The sequence below is a fragment of the Haliotis rubra genome, unplaced genomic scaffold (genome assembly GCF_003918875.1).
Source record: "Haliotis rubra isolate DU_JTF1 unplaced genomic scaffold, ASM391887v1 Scf229, whole genome shotgun sequence".
NCBI classification, from domain to species: domain Eukaryota; kingdom Metazoa; phylum Mollusca; class Gastropoda; order Lepetellida; family Haliotidae; genus Haliotis; species Haliotis rubra.
Window position 1 is genome coordinate 103,402 of NW_025766325.1, and position 16,519 is coordinate 119,920.

Below are 16,519 nucleotides of genomic sequence, written 5' to 3' on the forward strand. Positions count from 1 at the left end.
CCTGTGTTCCTGGCTTGCAGACCATGGTGATACAGAGAGCTCCTGTGTTCCTGGCTTGCAGACCATGGTGATACAGAGAGCTGCTGTGTCTGGCTTGCAGGTCATGGTAATACAGAGAGCTCATGTGTTCCTGGCTTGCAGACCATGGTGATACAGAGAGTTGCTGTGTCTGGCTTGCAGGTCATGGTAACACAGAGAGTTGCTGTGTCTGGCTTGCAGGTCATGGTGATACAGAGAGCTCCTGTGTTCCTGGCTTGTAGACCATGGTAATACAGAGAGTTGCTGTGTCTGGCTTGCAGGTCATGGTGATACAGAGAGCTCCTGTGTTCCTGGCTTGTAGACCATGGTAATACAGAGAGTTGCTGTGTCTGGCTTGCAGGTCATTGTAATACAGAGAGTTGCTGTGTCTGGCTTGCAGGTCATGGTAATACAGAGAGCTGCTGTGTCTGGCTTGCAGGCCATGGTGATACAGGGAGCTCCTGTGTTCCTGGCTTGCAGGTCATGGTGATACAGAGAGCTCCTGTGTTTGGCATGTAGGCCATGGTAATACAGAGAGTTGCTGTGTCTGGCTTGCAGGTCATGGTAATACAGAGAGCTGCTGTGTCTGGCTTGCAGACCATGGTAATACAGTGAGCTCCTGTGTCCCTGGCTTGCAGACCATGGTAATACAGAGAGCTTCTGTGTCCCTGGCTTGCAGACCATGGTAATACAGAGAGCTGCTGTGTCTGGGTTGCAGGTCATGGTGATACAGAGCCAAGGGGACATGGCAGACATATGGATGTGTTATATGATTTCATAAAATATCAAATATGATGTAGGTCTTATTGTTTGTTTCAGATCCAAAGATAATGTCAGCTGTTGGACAGGTATGTTCTCAATGCTCTCTTTACATGTTCAGGCCAAATAAACATCTGTTCTTCCACTGTATATATAATCTCCTAGGAATTGTTACCCAGCTTTGAAAGACTGGTTGCCCATAGAGGCAAGGAACCACTTCAAAATATTGTGTCTTGCCTATAGATGTCAGCATGACCTAGCTCCAGCGTATCTCAGTAAACTCATCTTAGATCACAAGGCCCCCAGAAACCTCCAGGCAGACCACCAACATCTCCTGTCTGTTCCAAGTACTAAAGGGGTGGTGGGGTGGCCTAATGGTTAAAGTGTTGGCTCGTCACGCCGAAGACCCGGGTTCGAATCCCCACATGGGCACAATATGTGAAGCCCATTTCTGGTGTCCCCCGCCGTGATGTTGCTGGAATATTGCTGAAAGCGGCGTAAAACCAAACTCAGTCAGTCAGTCGCAAGTACTAAACTGAAACCCTTTGGTGAAAAGGCTTTCAGTGCATCAGCCCCCATACTTTGGAACAATCTGCCCCCTCCCGCCATGAAGAGTTCACCAACCACTGACACTTTCAAGTCTCAGTTTAAAACCAACCGCTTCAATAAATAGTACTCTGAGTGACTTCATCAAGTTCTTTCAGGACTGTTTTACTGTTTTCTTTACATTTCACCAATATTCCGGGAAATTTTAAAATGTGGCATAATGTTTTGTATACATGACATTTTGTTGTTGCAGAAAGTACAGAATTGTTATCTTTCTGTGTCCAATGTGAATGTCAATACAACAAAGGAGGAGCTATACGAGTACTTCAAGAAGTATGGAAGCCTGGCTAGCTGTGCGGTCAAACCGGCTGGCTTGTAAGTGCAGTTGTTGGCTATGTTAGAGGAGTCAGTGAGTGAGTTTTATGCCAGATTTAGCAATTTTCCAGCAGTGTCAGGGACACCAGAAATGGGCTTTAAACATTGTACCCATGTGGGGAATTGAACCCATGTTTTCGACATGACAAGTGAAGGCTGTCATCACTAGACAACACCACCGCCCTCTTTGTTAAAGGTGATATACAGTAAAAATTTATACAGCTATATTATTTATATAGCATGTTAAAACTTGAATCTGGAAGGCAAAAATCCTAAAGGTAATATTTGTAACAAAATTTTAAAACATACTTGTATTCTGGAAATTTCCAGGAGTTAATGACCTGTGAAGATCCGTATTAGAATTGATCTTCAGTAACCCATGCCTTTTGTAAGAGGCGACTAGATCGATGCTCATGCTGTTGATCACTGGATTGTCTGGTCCAGAGTCGATTATTTACAGACAACCACCATATAGCTGGAATATTGCTGAGTGCGTCATAAAACTCACTCACTCACCAGGAGGTAATAAGCATAGTTCTCATCATGTGACCTGACATTATCATGGAGACTCGACCTTCAGGCAGACACTGTTTCTGTGTTGTGTTTGGTTACTACCATTACGACCATTTGCCATGACATCCCCAGGCAATTTGGCTCAATGACCTTACACATATTCATCCATATCAATGTAAATGACATCAGTTTTGAAAGCAGCAGGGAAAGAAAGGTATATTGGTCAAGTGAAAAATCAGCTGTCAAACAAATGTCAAGATATATAGATTAGGGACCACAGTGAAATGCTGTTTCTGAATAAAATTGATTTTGATCACATTTTAAAAAGCGTGAAAAAGTTACTCTTGTGTAAAATGAACCAGGAGTAGATAGATTGAGCCCCATGTTTTGTATAGATTGTACTGGATGTGACGAGAACAGATTTCAAGCACAAATGTCTTTAAGAGGGGACAATGATTGAACCTCATCACTTGTATAGATTGTACTGAATATGAGGAGAAGAGATTAATAGCACAAATATTTGTAATAGCTTTCAATCATTGAGCCTCATCACTTGTATAGATTGTACTGGATATGAGGAGAAGAGAACAATAGCACAAATATCTGTAATAGCTTTCCATCATTGAGCCTCATCACTTGTATAGATTGTACTGGATATGAGGAGAAGAGATCAATAGCACAAATATCTGTAATAGCTTTCAATCACTGAGCCTCATCACTTAGGAGGCGACCCATAGGAGGCGACTAGTGAGAGTGAATGACTGTTGACGATCCTAAGTGCTTAGATTGATGTTCATGATCACTGAATTATCAAGTGCCATGAGGAGGTTAGGTTCGCTGTATTCCTTGTCTGTAACGGGAACATGCACCCCCTAATAAGCCTGTATTCTTTGTTTTGTCACAGTTACTTGTCTTCCTGGGACGGTGGGGTAGCCTAGTGGTTAAAGCGTTGGCTCGTCACGCCGAAGACCCAGGTTCGAATCCCCACATGGGTACATTGTGTGAAGCCCATTTCTGGTGTCCCCCGCCGTGATGTTGCTGGAATATTGCTAAAAGCGGCGTAAAACCAAAACTCACTCACTCACTTGTCTTCCTTTCCAGAGATGAGCAGATTGCCCTTTTAGCCTACGTGAAAGAAGTTGATGCTGCATGTTGCTTTCGTGACGATCACTTTCTGAATCAGAGGAAACTGTGTCTGCGTTGGACTGACTTGACTGGCTGGGTAAGTAAATGTGATCTTGGCTCAGTGATAAAGTTGTGTAGAGTAATGTCCTCTGACTACCAGGATCTGATTGTCAAGTTATTATTATTTATTATCATTATTATTATTTTAGGATATTTATATAGCGTGCATATCCACACAACTAATACATGCTCAAGGCACTGGTACTGTTTCCCTCAATCATTGGATGTCAATCTCAGTTGTGTAGAGTTATATTCCCTGACTACCAGGATCTGATTGTCAGGGTCACGATATGGATGCAATATTGCCGATGTGACGTTAAATAATAACTCACTCACTCTGATTGCCAAGTCAGTTGTGTAGAGTTATGTCCCCTGTCTACCAGGATCTGATTGTCAAGTCATTTGTGTAGAGTTATGTCCCCTGTCTACCAGGATCTAATTGTCAAGTCAGTTGTGTAGAGTTATGTCCCCTGACTACCAGGATCTGATTGTCAAGTCAGTTGTGTAGAGTTACGTCCCCTGTCTACCGGGATCTGATTGTCACGTCAGCTGTGTAGAGTTATGTCCCCAGTCTACCAGGATCTGATTGTCAAGTCAGTTGTGTAGAGTTATGTCCCCTGTCTACCAGGATCTGATTGTCAAGTCAGTTGTGTAGAGTTATGTTCCCTGTCTACCACGATCTGATTGTCAAGTCAGTTGTGTAGAGTTATGTTCCCTGTCTACCAGGATCTGATTGTCAAGTCAGTTGTGTAGAGTTCTGCCCCCTGACTACCAGGATCTGATTGTCAAGTCAGTTGTGTAGAGTTATGTTCCCTGTCTACCAGGATCTGATTGTCAAGGCAGTTATGTAGAGTTATGTCTACTGACTACCAGGATCTGATTGTCAAGTCAGTTGTGTAGAGTTATGTTCCCTGTCTACCACGATCTGATTGTCAAGGCAGTTATGTAGAGTTATGTCCCCTGTCTACCAGGATCTGATTGTCAAGGCAGTTGTGTAGAGTTCTGTCCCCTGTCTTCCAGGATCTGATTGTCACGTCAGTTGTGTAGAGTTATGTTCCCTGTCTACCAGGATCTAATTGTCAAGTCAGTTGTGTAGAGTTATGTTCCCTGTCTACCAGGATCTGATTGTCAAGTCAGTTGTGTAGAGTTATGTCCACTGACTACCACGATCTGAATGTCAAGTCAGTTGTGTAGAGTTATGTCCCCTGACTACCAGGATCTGATTGTCAAGTCAGTTGTGTAGAGTTATGTTCCCTGTCTACCAGGATCAGATTGTCAAGTCTGTTGTGTAGAGTTATGTCCCCTGACTACCAGGATCTGATTGTCAAGTCTGTTGTGTAGACTTATGTCCCCTGTCTACCAGGATCTGATTGTCAAGTCAGTTGTGTAGAGTTGTGTCCCCTGTCTACCAGGATCTGACTGTCAAGTCAGTTGTGTAGAGTTATGTTCCCTGACTACCAGGATCTGATTGTCAAGTCAGTTGTGTAGAGTTATGTCCCCTGTCTACCAGGATCTGATTGTCAAGTCAGTTGTGTAGAGTTATGTTCCCTGTCTACCAGGATCTGATTGTCAACTCAGTTGTGTAGAGTTATGTCCCCTGTCTACCAGGATCTGATTGTCAAGTCAGTTGTGTAGAGTTACGTCCCCTGTCTACCGGGATCTGATTGTCAAGTCAGCTGTGTAGTGTTATGTCCCCTGTCTACCAGGATCTGATTGTCAAGTCAGTTGTGTAGAGTTATGTTCCCTGTCTACCAGGATCTGATTGTCAAGTCAGTTATGTAGAGTTATGTTCCCTGACTACCAGGATCTGATTGTCAAGTCAGTTGTGTAGAGTTATGTCCCCTGTCTACCAGGATCTGATTGTTAAGACAGTTGTGTAGATTTATGTCTCCTGTCTTACAAAATCTGATTGTCAACTGCAAGATTTGCTAGACTCATCTATCCTGTGAGTCACCTAATCTTTTCTTTCATGTCTCCTTTCTTGTGCACTCAATATTTAGTGTTGACAGTAGATGAGAAAAAGTTTGTATTCAGTAACACAGACAAGGGAAAGTTCATATTTCTATATGGGGTTGTGAGTAGCTTTGTGGTTAAAGTGTTCACCCATCATGCTAATGACCTTGGTTCAATTCCCCGCATGAATAATATGTCTGAAGCCCATTTGTTGTTTCCTCCTCCATGATATAGCCATATTATTGCTAAAAGCAGCATCGAAACCATACTCCCTTTTGACCAGGATATAGTCAACCCAGTTTTGCAGAGCTCCATTGCCAGGATGTGATTGTCGCTTTATTCTGGATTCTTCCTTTTGATGATCCTTGATCCACTGTATATATACTCACATGTTTTCAAGATCTCATATTTAAGATATGACATTCATGGATGTGAAAGATGTAATGTAATTATTTCCATCAATTCACTCTTTCACATCTAGGTTCCCCACAAGGCTGAGCCTCCCAGTAGGAAGCTGAGAATATCAGGGTTGGCAGCACACACACACAGTTACACGCTGATGTGCTACTTCTCCAGATTGGGAAGAGTCGAGGAGTTTGAGCTGGTGAAGGATGCGACATTGAGGTTAGTTGTGTCCCTTACACCTGCCAGTATCTGCTGGGTTAAGTCCCAGATTGTATTAATTGTGATCTTGTCATGGTCGATGGTATAGTCTGTAAAGAGGCGACTCACATGGTCATGCTCACTTACTTGGATGATGCGTGCCAGCTTAAACCTCATCTGTGTAGGTTGATGCTGATGGTGCAAGGATTGTCACATCCCATTTTGGATGTTTACTAACTGCTGTCATATAGCTGGAATATTGCTGAGTATTGCAATAATATTCCATGTTAGAATTGTTTCCTTGCAACCTGATCTGCACATGGCCAAGTGATGGTAGGGTTCTGGCTGATTGTAGGCAAAAGTGGTCATCATTGTTCATAATATTAATCACTAGACTGGTCCAAAAGCTTAAAACATTTATGCTCTCACTATTTATACCCCCGCTACAAAGTAACGGGGGTATATAGCGTTCATTCTGTCCGTCCGTCTGTCCGTCCATCCATCCCGAAACTTTGTCCGGAGCATATCTCTTAAAGTTTACATGCTAGGTTCACCAAACTTCACACACATGTTAATCATGACCCATTGATGTGCCTTTTGTTATTTTAAAAAAATATCAGAATTTGTTTTGTTGTTGTTTCCATGGAAACATGACTTAGTGCAAAATGTGTTTGATGGTTACCTGGCCACAGCATATCATCGAAACTATACATTCTAGGTTCACCAAACTTAATACACAAGTTAATCATGACCCACAGATATGCCATGTGCTAAAAAATAGCAGTCTTCATCTACGTCCACTTCATTGTGTGCAACAAGTTCAATTGTATGTCAGGTTTCCACGGAAAACACAAAAAAGTAATGTTTCCATAAATTATTACTGTAAGCAGTACGTGGCAAAACAATTATCTAACATGTATATGAAGTTTAGTAGAGTCAAGGAGAAAGCGTTGTGAGCTGCTGATCCTTGTCACATTATATATATCAATATCAGTCATTTCCATGTCCCAAAGTGGGAAGCGGGGGTATGTGAGCTGTGCTCACTTCTACACTTGTTTTTCAGACCAACTGGCTGTGCATTTGTGATATTTGAAAAACTTGGTGATGCAGAGAAAGCAGTATCAAACAAGCCACATGTTATTGATGATAAGGAGATCAAAGTCACCTACGCCAGGCATCATGAGGTAAGGAATGTATAGGGGTATGTGATCTTGTGAATATTGTCCCTACACCAAGCCTCTTAAGGTAAGGCACGTATGGAGCTATGTGATCTGGTAAATGTTGTCCCATACACCAAGCCGCCAATCAGGGTATGTGATCTGGTGATGGTTGTCCCATACACCAAGCCTCCAATCAGGGTATGTGATCTGGTGATGGTTGTCCCATACACCAAGCCTCCAGTCAGGGTATGTGATCTGGTGAAGGTTGTCCCATAACACCAAGCCTCCAATCAGGGTATGTGATCTGGTGAACGTTGCCCCATCCGCCAAGCCTCATAAGGAAAGGAACACATGAAGGTGTGTCATGTGGTGAACATTGTCCCTACACCAAACCTCTTGAGATTAGTCTCTTATGAGAGTATGTGACCTAGTAAACATTGTCCCCAATGCCGAGCCTGTTCATTTAAGGAACATATGGGGATATATGATATGGGGAACTTTATTCCCTACACCAAGCCTACAATGAGGGTATGTGATATGGAGGTATGTGATCTAATTAAACTTGGCCCTCTACCAAGCCTAAAATGAGGGTATGTGAACACAGCCTGTTTGAAAGAAATGTAATATGGTGACCAAAGATGCTTTCCAAAGCCTCCTGTAAGGATATGTGACGCAGGTACCACAGTCCTCTACACCAAGCCTCCTGTCAGGATGTGTGATGCAGGTACCACAGTCCTCTACACCAATCCTCCTGTCAGGATGTGTGATGCAGGGACCACAGTCCTCTACACCAATCCTCCTGTCAGGTTATGTGATGCAGGGACCACAGTACTCTACTCCAAGCCTCCTGTCTGGATATGTGATGCAGGGACCACAGTCCTCTACACCAAGCCTCCTGTCAGGTTATGTGATGCAGGGACCACAGTACTCTACTCCAAGCCTCCTGTCAGGATATGTGATGCAGGTACCACAGTCCTCTACACCAAGCCTCCTGTCAGGTTATGTGATGCAGGTACCACAGTCCTGTACACCAAGCCTCCTGTCAGGATATGTGATGCAGGTACCACTGTCCTGTACACCAAGCCTCCTGTCAGGTTATGTGATGCAGGGACCACAGTCCTGTACACCAAGCCTCCTGTCAGGTTATGTGATGCAGGTACCACAGTCCTCTACACCAAGCCTCCTGTCAGGATATGTGATGCAGGGACCACAGTCCTCTACACCAAGCCTCCTGTCAGGATATGTGATGCAGGCACCACAGTCCTCTACACCAAGCCTCCTGTCAGGATATGTGATGCAGGTACCACAGTCCTCTACACCAAGCCTCCTGTCAGGATATGTGATGCAGATACCACAGTCCTCTACACCAAGCCACCTGTCAGGATATGTGATGCAGGGACCACGGTCCTCTACACCAAGCCTCCTGTTAGGATATGTGATGCAGGCACCACAGTCCTCTACACCAAGCCTCCTGTCAGGATATGTGATGCAGGGACCACAGTCCTCTACACCAAGCCTCCTGTTAGGATATGTGATGCAGGCACCACAGTCCTCTACACCAAGCCTCCTGTCAGGATACGTAATGCAGGGACCACAGTCCTCTACACCAAGCCTCCTGTCAGAAGCGAGGCAGCATCTTGGAGAGACATGACACTGCCCTTGTGAAAGAAGAAAGAGGCAGCATCTTGGAGAGACATGACACTTTCCTTGTGAGAGAAGAGAGAAGCAGCATCTTGGAGAGACATGACACTGCCCTTGTGAAAGAAGAGAGAGGCAGCATCTTGGAGAGACATGACACTTTCCTTGTGAGAGAAGAGAGAGGCAGCATCTTGGGGAGACATGACACTGCCCTTGTGAGAGAAAAGAGAGGCAGCATCTTGGAGATACATCACACTGCCCTTGTGAGAGAAAAGAGAGGCAGCATCTTGGAGAGACATCACACTGCCCTTGTGAGAGAAAAGAGAGGCAGCATCTTGGAGAGACATCACACTGCCCTTGTGAGAGAAAAGAGAGGCAGCATCTTGGAGAGACATCACACTGTTGTGTTGTGAGAGAAGAGTGATGCAGCTTCTTGGAGAGACATCACACGTTCCTTGTGCGAGAATAGAGAGACAGCATGTTGGAGAGACACCACACTGCCCTTGTGAAAGAAGAGAGAGGCAGCATCTTGGAGAGACATGACACTTTCCTTGTGAGAGAAGAGAGAGGCAGCATCTTGGGGAGACATGACACTGCCCTTGTGAGAGAAAAGAGAGGCAGCATCTTGGAGAGACACCACAGTGCCGTTGTGAGAGAAGAGTGATGCAGCTTCTTGGAGAGACATCACACGTTCCTTGTGAGAGAATAGAGAGACAGCATGTTGGAGAGACACCACACTGCCCTTGTGAGAGAAGTGAGAGGCAGCATTTTGGAGATACATCACACTGCCCTTGTAAGAGAAGAGAGAGGCAGCATTTTGGAGATACATCACACTGCCCTTGTGAGAGAAGAGAGAGGCAGCATCTTGGGGAGACATCACACTGCCCTTGTGAGAGAAGAGAGAGGCAGCATCTTGGAGATACATCACACTGCCCTTGTGAGAGAAGAGAGAGGCAGCATCTTGGGGAGACATCACACTGACCTTGTGATAGAAAAGAGAGGCAGCATCTATGAGGGACACTAACTGACCTTGTGAGAGAAGAGAGAGGCAGCATTTTGGACATACATCACATTGCCCTTGTGAGAGAAAGAGGGGCAGCATTTTGGAGAGACATCACACTTTCCTTGTGAGAGAATAGAGAGGCAGCATCTTGGAGATACATCACACTGACCTTGTGAGAGAAGAGAGAGGCAGCATCTTGGGGAGACATCACACTGACCTTGTGAAAGAAAAGAGAGGCAGCATCTTGGGGAGACATCACACTGACCTTGTGAAAGAAAAGAGAGGCAGCATCTATGAGGGACATCACACTGACCTTGCGAGAGAAGAGAGAGGCAGCATCTTAGGGAGACATCACACTGACCTTGTGAAAGAAAAGAGAGGCAGCATCTATGAGAGGCATCACACTGACCTGGTGAGAGAAGAGAGAGGCAGCATCTTGTAGAGACATCACACTGACCTTGTGAGAGAAGAGAGAGGCAGCATTTTAGGGAGACATCACACTGGCCTTAAGAGAGAAGAGAGAGACATCACCCTTTCCTTGTGAGAGAAGGGAGAGACAGCATCTTGGAGAGACATCACACTGTTGCTTTGTGAGAGAAAAACGAAGGCAATTTCTTAGAGGGACATTATTGGTTTTGATTGTTTGAAGATTTGTTACTGTTAGTATTGTAACATATATATATATAGACTTCTCCCTGAAGAAAAAAGTGAAACATGCTGGAGAAGATCCATGTCGTGTGATTATTTCAGAAACTTCTTCCTATATATATATATATATATATATATATATATATATAGCACTTAAGAGAACCCAGTGCATGTGAAACATTAAGCCATGCCCATTAAAAGCGGTATTACTCTCAACGTTACGAAATGTTGGGGAATCCCATAAACACTCCACGGAATTCCCTTTCTGCTTTCCCATATCATCCACAGGATGTTTATGTGATATACATGCACATTCAAGATTGTCCATACCACCCTACATGGCCTAAGGCAAGAAGTGTGGAACCAAGATTTGTGCAAGCTTGCTCACTTTTTATTCTCTTGGCTGGGGAACATTTCTAAAAAGCATATTTTTCAACTGTGTCTTCTTGTTTTCATCACTTTGAATGTATATCATCTTGTTTTTGTCTGCTTTGATGAAAATAGTCTTTGATTAAACAATCATAAATACCATATGTTTTCGTTGTCAGATTTACTTATTAGGATTGACAGTGTATATTTTTTCGGTCCGTAAGGTATGAACCAAAAACCTGATGTGCAGAGTTTTGTAAGTATCTGCTTCACAGTTTCATACAATTTTTCATCAGTTTTTCAATTCATACCGCATGTTCTGAAAAATACACATTGTCAATCCATAAATGTTGTTCTTCACAGTTTAAAGATTTTATTTGCCACTTTGAAATGCATCTACATGACTGTGACCACGTTTTATGGTGATAGGATCCACTAACTTTCTATGAGCAAAATGTAGCTTCATACACTTCAATTTTGTTCCTTCAGAACCTGCCATCTGAAACCTTTCCATCTTGGAGGGAACAAAGACCCCAAGAAACTGTTCAACAACAAAGATTGCCTGAATCTATCAAATCACTGAATCAAGGTTATGATCCACCAGAAGCTAGAGAGCCACGAAGGTTGCTTGAAGATGCACAGCCACGAAGGTTGGTTGAAGATGCACAACCACGAAGGTTGCTTGAAGATGCACAACCACAAAGGTTACTTAAAGATGCACAACCACAAAGGTTGCTTGAACATACACAGCCACGAAGGTTCGTTAAAGATGCACAACCACAAAGGTTACCTGAAGTATATCAGCCAAGAAGGCAATCCACTCAAGATCCTTTGATGTCACGTTTGACACAAGTAGACAGCATTCCAGACATGCCATTAGTAGCTGAATACGAGTGCAATGTCTCTGGGTGTTTATTTAAAGGCAAATCAGAGCAGTTTGACCATCACTGGACAAAGATTCATGAAGCAAAGGTTCTTTATCTCATCTGTTCATTCTGTAGCATGGAATGTGTAGATGCAGATGATTTTCGTGAACACCTGGATTTTTTTCATGGGATTGAGGACAGAAGTGAAATGTCAACATTCCTGCTTGGTGCTAGACAAGAGGAGAGAGACAACATTCACTTTGTCATGCCTGGCAGTGTGACCAGGGAAACCTGCATGAAAGTGACCAAGCCTCCACAAAAGAAAGATGCTGAAGATCATTTATCAGGATTCCATTACCTGAGATGCCCCAAATGCCCCAAATCGTTCATGAAGAAAGACTTTCTTCTGCTTCATATCAAGAATAAGCATCAAAACACAGAGATGAGGACTGAAGAAGAACCAGAAGCTGTTGAGGATAACTCTGAAGGGTCTGAAAACTTACATTTTGGAAGTAGTCCGCTTGAAAGGGCTTATGATGAATTTCAAAGACAAATATTACCAAGATCCGAGACAGACATACCAACAATTTCAGATATTGGTTCAAGAAGTGCTGGAAACAGGCCTATGCAGACAATGCCTACATCTTCATTAAGTGCACCATTGCTGTCTAGCCAGAATGTGCAGAGGCCTCAGTTGCCAATATTGCCATCACAGCAGCCTACTCCAAGGTCTGATCCACAACTTCTAGCATCCCAGGTGCCCACTCAACAAGCAGTGCCTTTTCATGGGCAAGTAACACCCTTCTACCCCTCTACAGCATCTGTTCCCAAACCTGTGCCACCTCCACCTCGCCCTCCACCTGTCCCTCTCCCTCCCCATCAGCTTTATGTTGGAAGTCAGTCATATTCATATCCTCGGCCCCCTGTCTCTTTGTTTTCAAATACATCAACTCGGCAACCAGTGGTGGCTTCAAGGCCTGCAGTGAGTACTCAGTCATTCATAGTTCCTCCTGTAAGCTATTCTCAAGTGCCTTTTCAGCCCCAAGTAAGAGCACAATCACAGCAAGCTTCTGTTGTGGCTTCCCCACACACCCAAGTTGTTGCATCAGTTGCTCCTTCAGTAGTCCCACCAACTTCTCCTCGAGCAGGTGCCCCATTACAACTCCCACAGACTGGGCAAGTAATCACCCAGTCTGTAAGTGTTCAGCCACCAGAGTTTGTAATGGAACAACCACCTGTTGCTTCTCAGTCAGTAGTAATGTCAAGTGAAGATCCTAGTAGCATCCCTGAACGTGATGCTCAGGATTTAAAAGATTTTGACATGGGCAATATGACAACTCAGGAAACGTCCCCTGAATCCGAAAGTGAACCAGAGATGGTAACTGAAAAGAAAGCAAATGATGAATTGAGAAGATCAGTCCAGTCTGGGTCAGTTCTTGCTCTGAGTCCAGAATGGACAAAGACATTGAAAATTGCACATCCCAAAAAAGTCATCTCTTGAAGAAAACACTTCTGAGAAAAAATGTAGCTTCAAAACCCAAGTGAAATTTGTTCCAAAATTTGATAGAACACATCCAGATAGTATACAAAGGTTCCTACTTTGGAGTCACATAATGATGGAAAGATTAGAGGATGCTAATATTAAAGTAAGAAGGAGACTTAAAGCAGATGAAGGAGAAGGTGATGTAGCAGTAGGTGATGATGATGAAGACCCTGGGGAAACAGGTGGTGGAAAAAGTACTGCAGTTAAAGGAACATTGAGTCAAGCACATAAGGATATGAAAGCAAGGGCACAAACTGTTGCTAAGAAAGTGGTTGCAGCCTATAGAAGTACGAACAGATACACAAAAAGAACAGCTGTGTCAGTTGCATCAAATAAAGGACAATCTAAAAAAAGGAGTGGGTAAACAAAGGCAGCCTCACAGAAAGGCTTTAGCTTCGTTGTTTCACAAGTCCGCTTACATGATAAAATCTCAGTCTATGAGAGCCAATGTGGATGCTGACTTAGTCCATCAGGGTATTTCATGGGTCAAAAGAGACATTAGAAGAATGCTTGAACAAAATAAGATGATGAAGTGTGAAACTGAAGAAGAAATTAAAAAGGCAAGCTTTTCAGCAAAATCAGATGACCGTAGTCAGTCCTTTCAGCAAAGGACAGATAAAGGTGAACGGTTGAAGAAAGGGAGGAGAGATAACAGTGATCAATCAAGGAAGGAACGTCAGCAGAGGACAGATAACTGTGGCCGGGCAAGTGAAGACCTTTCGCAAAGGAGAAATAACAGTGATCGATCAAGGAAGGAACATCAGCAGAGGACAGATAACCGTGGCCAGGCAAGTGAAGACCTTTCACAAAGGAGAGGTAATGGTGATCGGTCAAGGAAGGAACGTCAGCAGAGGACAGATAACCGTGGCCGGGCAAGTGAAGACCTTTCGCAAAGGAGAGGTAATGGTGATCGGTCAAGGAAGGAACGTCAGCAGAGGACAGATAACCGTGGCTGGGCAAGTGAAGACCTTTCGCAAAGGAGAGGTAATGGTGACCGGTCAAGGAAGGAACATCAGCAGAGGACAGATAACCCTGATCGATCAAGATATAAACATCAACACAGGACAGAGAGCCGTGGTCAGTCAAGTGAAGACCTTCAGCAATTGACAGATACCCATGGTTGGTTAATAGAAGAAATTCCTGGCAGGAGAGACTGGAATGTGGAAAAAGAGGAACATGTGGATGTGTACATGGATGAATATGTGAATGAAAGTGAAGAGTATGCTCTGGCCTATGTGGATGAAGATGGGGTTCATGTGATGGATGATGGTTTTGTGATGGGTGAAGGAGGTAATGCTGAAATAGAAGAGAGAATGGATGAAGAAACTGAGGAGGAGTATTTGGAGTATAGAGATGATGACAGAACAAGTTTTAGTAGTGCAAGGAACAGCAGTGTGAGAATGAGGAGGGATGAGGATGGAAGGCAACAAAGTTTTGAAGATCAAATGTACAGAGTGCCTGTCTTTGTTGAAGATGATGGATATTTTGATGAAGGGAATGAATTCTTTGTTGAAGAAGAAATTGAAGGATTTATACATAGTGAGAGGGTGGTTGAGGTGGTGAAATATGATGATGAGCATGAAGGAGCTTTCAACATAGCCTGGTCTGAAAGTGCTCATCAGGATGGCAGGATATTACCAGGAGCAGGGAGTAGCTTGGGCAGAGAGGGTCGAAGATTAGACAGATATAGAGGATTCCCAAATCAACATGACAGCTTCAAGAGAGACAACTCCGTGACAAGAGGAAGTCAGGGACGAAGATCCAGAGCATATAGTAAAAGTTCCAGTGCACATAAATCAGTGAGACGGCGTGGTGAAAAAAGAAACAGAGGTCGGGAGATTCCAAAACACACTGAGCATGTCAGAAAAGATGATTCAATGAAAAGAGATCAAAAGGAATTTGTTGATGATGGTACCACAAAATCTCAAAAGATGCATAGCAAAAAGATTGATGACAGAGATTACCAGAGAAACTTGAGAAATCGATCCTTGAGAGACAAGGCTAGCAGATCCAAGACAAAGAGTCAGTACTTGAAGAAAGAAGGCGTTGACACAAAGAATAAGGACCAGATGAGCAGTAATAACAAGAAGAAAAGGAAGAGTGAAAAGACAGAGGGGAATATATTTGAGCGGAAACAGGATGACATCAGTGATGGAGTTCCCAGTGGAGATGATAGCATCTGTGAACTTGACATGGATGACGTTGATATGGGTGACTTTTTTGTCATGGATGAAGTGTGAATTTGAAGGTCTGCTGATCATCATTATGAAGTTATATGTTTTCACACGAAGCAGATGTCTTTAGCCATTGCTCAGCAGGGCCAATATCAGCAAGGGAGATGTCAGTTGAGATGGTAGCCTCTGTGATTTGACATGGTGTCTTTGGTGTCATGGATGGTGTGTGGATTGGAAACATTGACTGACTGAGTTTAGTTTTACGCCGCTTTTAGCAATATTCCAGCAATATCACGGCGGGGGACACCAGAAATGGGCTTAACACATTGTGCCCATGTGGGGAATCGAACCCGGGTCTTCGGCGTGACGAGTCAACGCTTTAACCACTAGGCTACCCCACCGCCCCTGGAAACATTGATGATAATCATTATGAAGGAACATGCTTATGAAAGATGCGAATGCCTTTTGCCATTACCCAGCAGAAAAATACTGATATCAGCAAGAATGACGGTTGGGATTGGTGAGTTTGATGACTTTCAGGTCATGGATGCAGTGTGAATTGGAAACTCTATTGATAATCATTATGAAGCAGCAAGCTTTGAAAAAGAGCTGATGTACCCAGAAGAACAAGCTATACAAGAGGCATTTTGTTGGTGAGTTTACAGAACCAAAGGCCATAGGACAAAAGGTGTCTCCATAAAACTGAGACATTCTGTTCTGGAAGAAAAGAACTGGAACCTCTTCTTTGAGATGTGAATGGGCTGTGGGATAGTATAGTGGGTAAAGTATCCACTCATTTGGTTCGAATCCCCACATGGGTACTATGTGTGAAGCCAGTTTGTGGTGTCAGTAATGTTAATGAAATATTGCTAAAGCAGCGCACACTGTACCCACTCACTCAGTCTAGGTCTTGGTGCGGTCCAGTTTTTGCCATTTGTTTACTCATTTTTGAGATTATGAGTGAGACTTGTCATGCTGAAAACAAACCATTCTTTTGAAAATCCTACATCACAGCCGTAAATTTCAATTTTGCCTGTCATCACATCAGATCTTACAGATTTTCAACAGACGCCTCTTCAGAGCCAAACTTTAATTTAACCCTCTGTGTGAAGTGGATGGAAAAGCCCATACTTGATTCGTTATTCATTTGGGATTAGTCCGAAGTT

The 16,519-nt window shown here is 43.6% G+C and overlaps 2 protein-coding genes across 2 annotated transcripts in view; both read left to right on the top strand.

The window, feature by feature from the left end:
- LOC124277861 overlaps window positions 1–13,139 on the top strand; it is a 68,873-nt gene extending 55,734 nt beyond the window's left edge. The window contains exons 15-20 of the mRNA XM_046713575.1: window positions 838–866; window positions 1,577–1,698; window positions 3,313–3,433; window positions 5,831–5,973; window positions 7,016–7,136; window positions 11,260–13,139. Of these exons, the coding sequence (XP_046569531.1) occupies window positions 838–866; window positions 1,577–1,698; window positions 3,313–3,433; window positions 5,831–5,973; window positions 7,016–7,136; window positions 11,260–13,137 (2,414 nt within the window). The 3' untranslated portion in view covers window positions 13,138–13,139. The remainder of the gene's footprint in view (window positions 1–837; window positions 867–1,576; window positions 1,699–3,312; window positions 3,434–5,830; window positions 5,974–7,015; window positions 7,137–11,259) is intronic.
- Window positions 13,140–13,249: 110 nt separating this feature from the next.
- Window positions 13,250–15,591, top strand: LOC124277863 (DEAD-box ATP-dependent RNA helicase 42-like). Its single transcript, XM_046713579.1, has 4 exons — window positions 13,250–13,347; window positions 13,562–13,566; window positions 13,903–14,414; window positions 14,511–15,591. Exons 1-4 carry the CDS (start codon window positions 13,250–13,252, stop codon window positions 15,417–15,419), a joined length of 1,524 nt encoding a protein of 507 aa, XP_046569535.1. The 3' UTR covers window positions 15,420–15,591.
- Window positions 15,592–16,519: the final 928 nt, after the last annotated feature.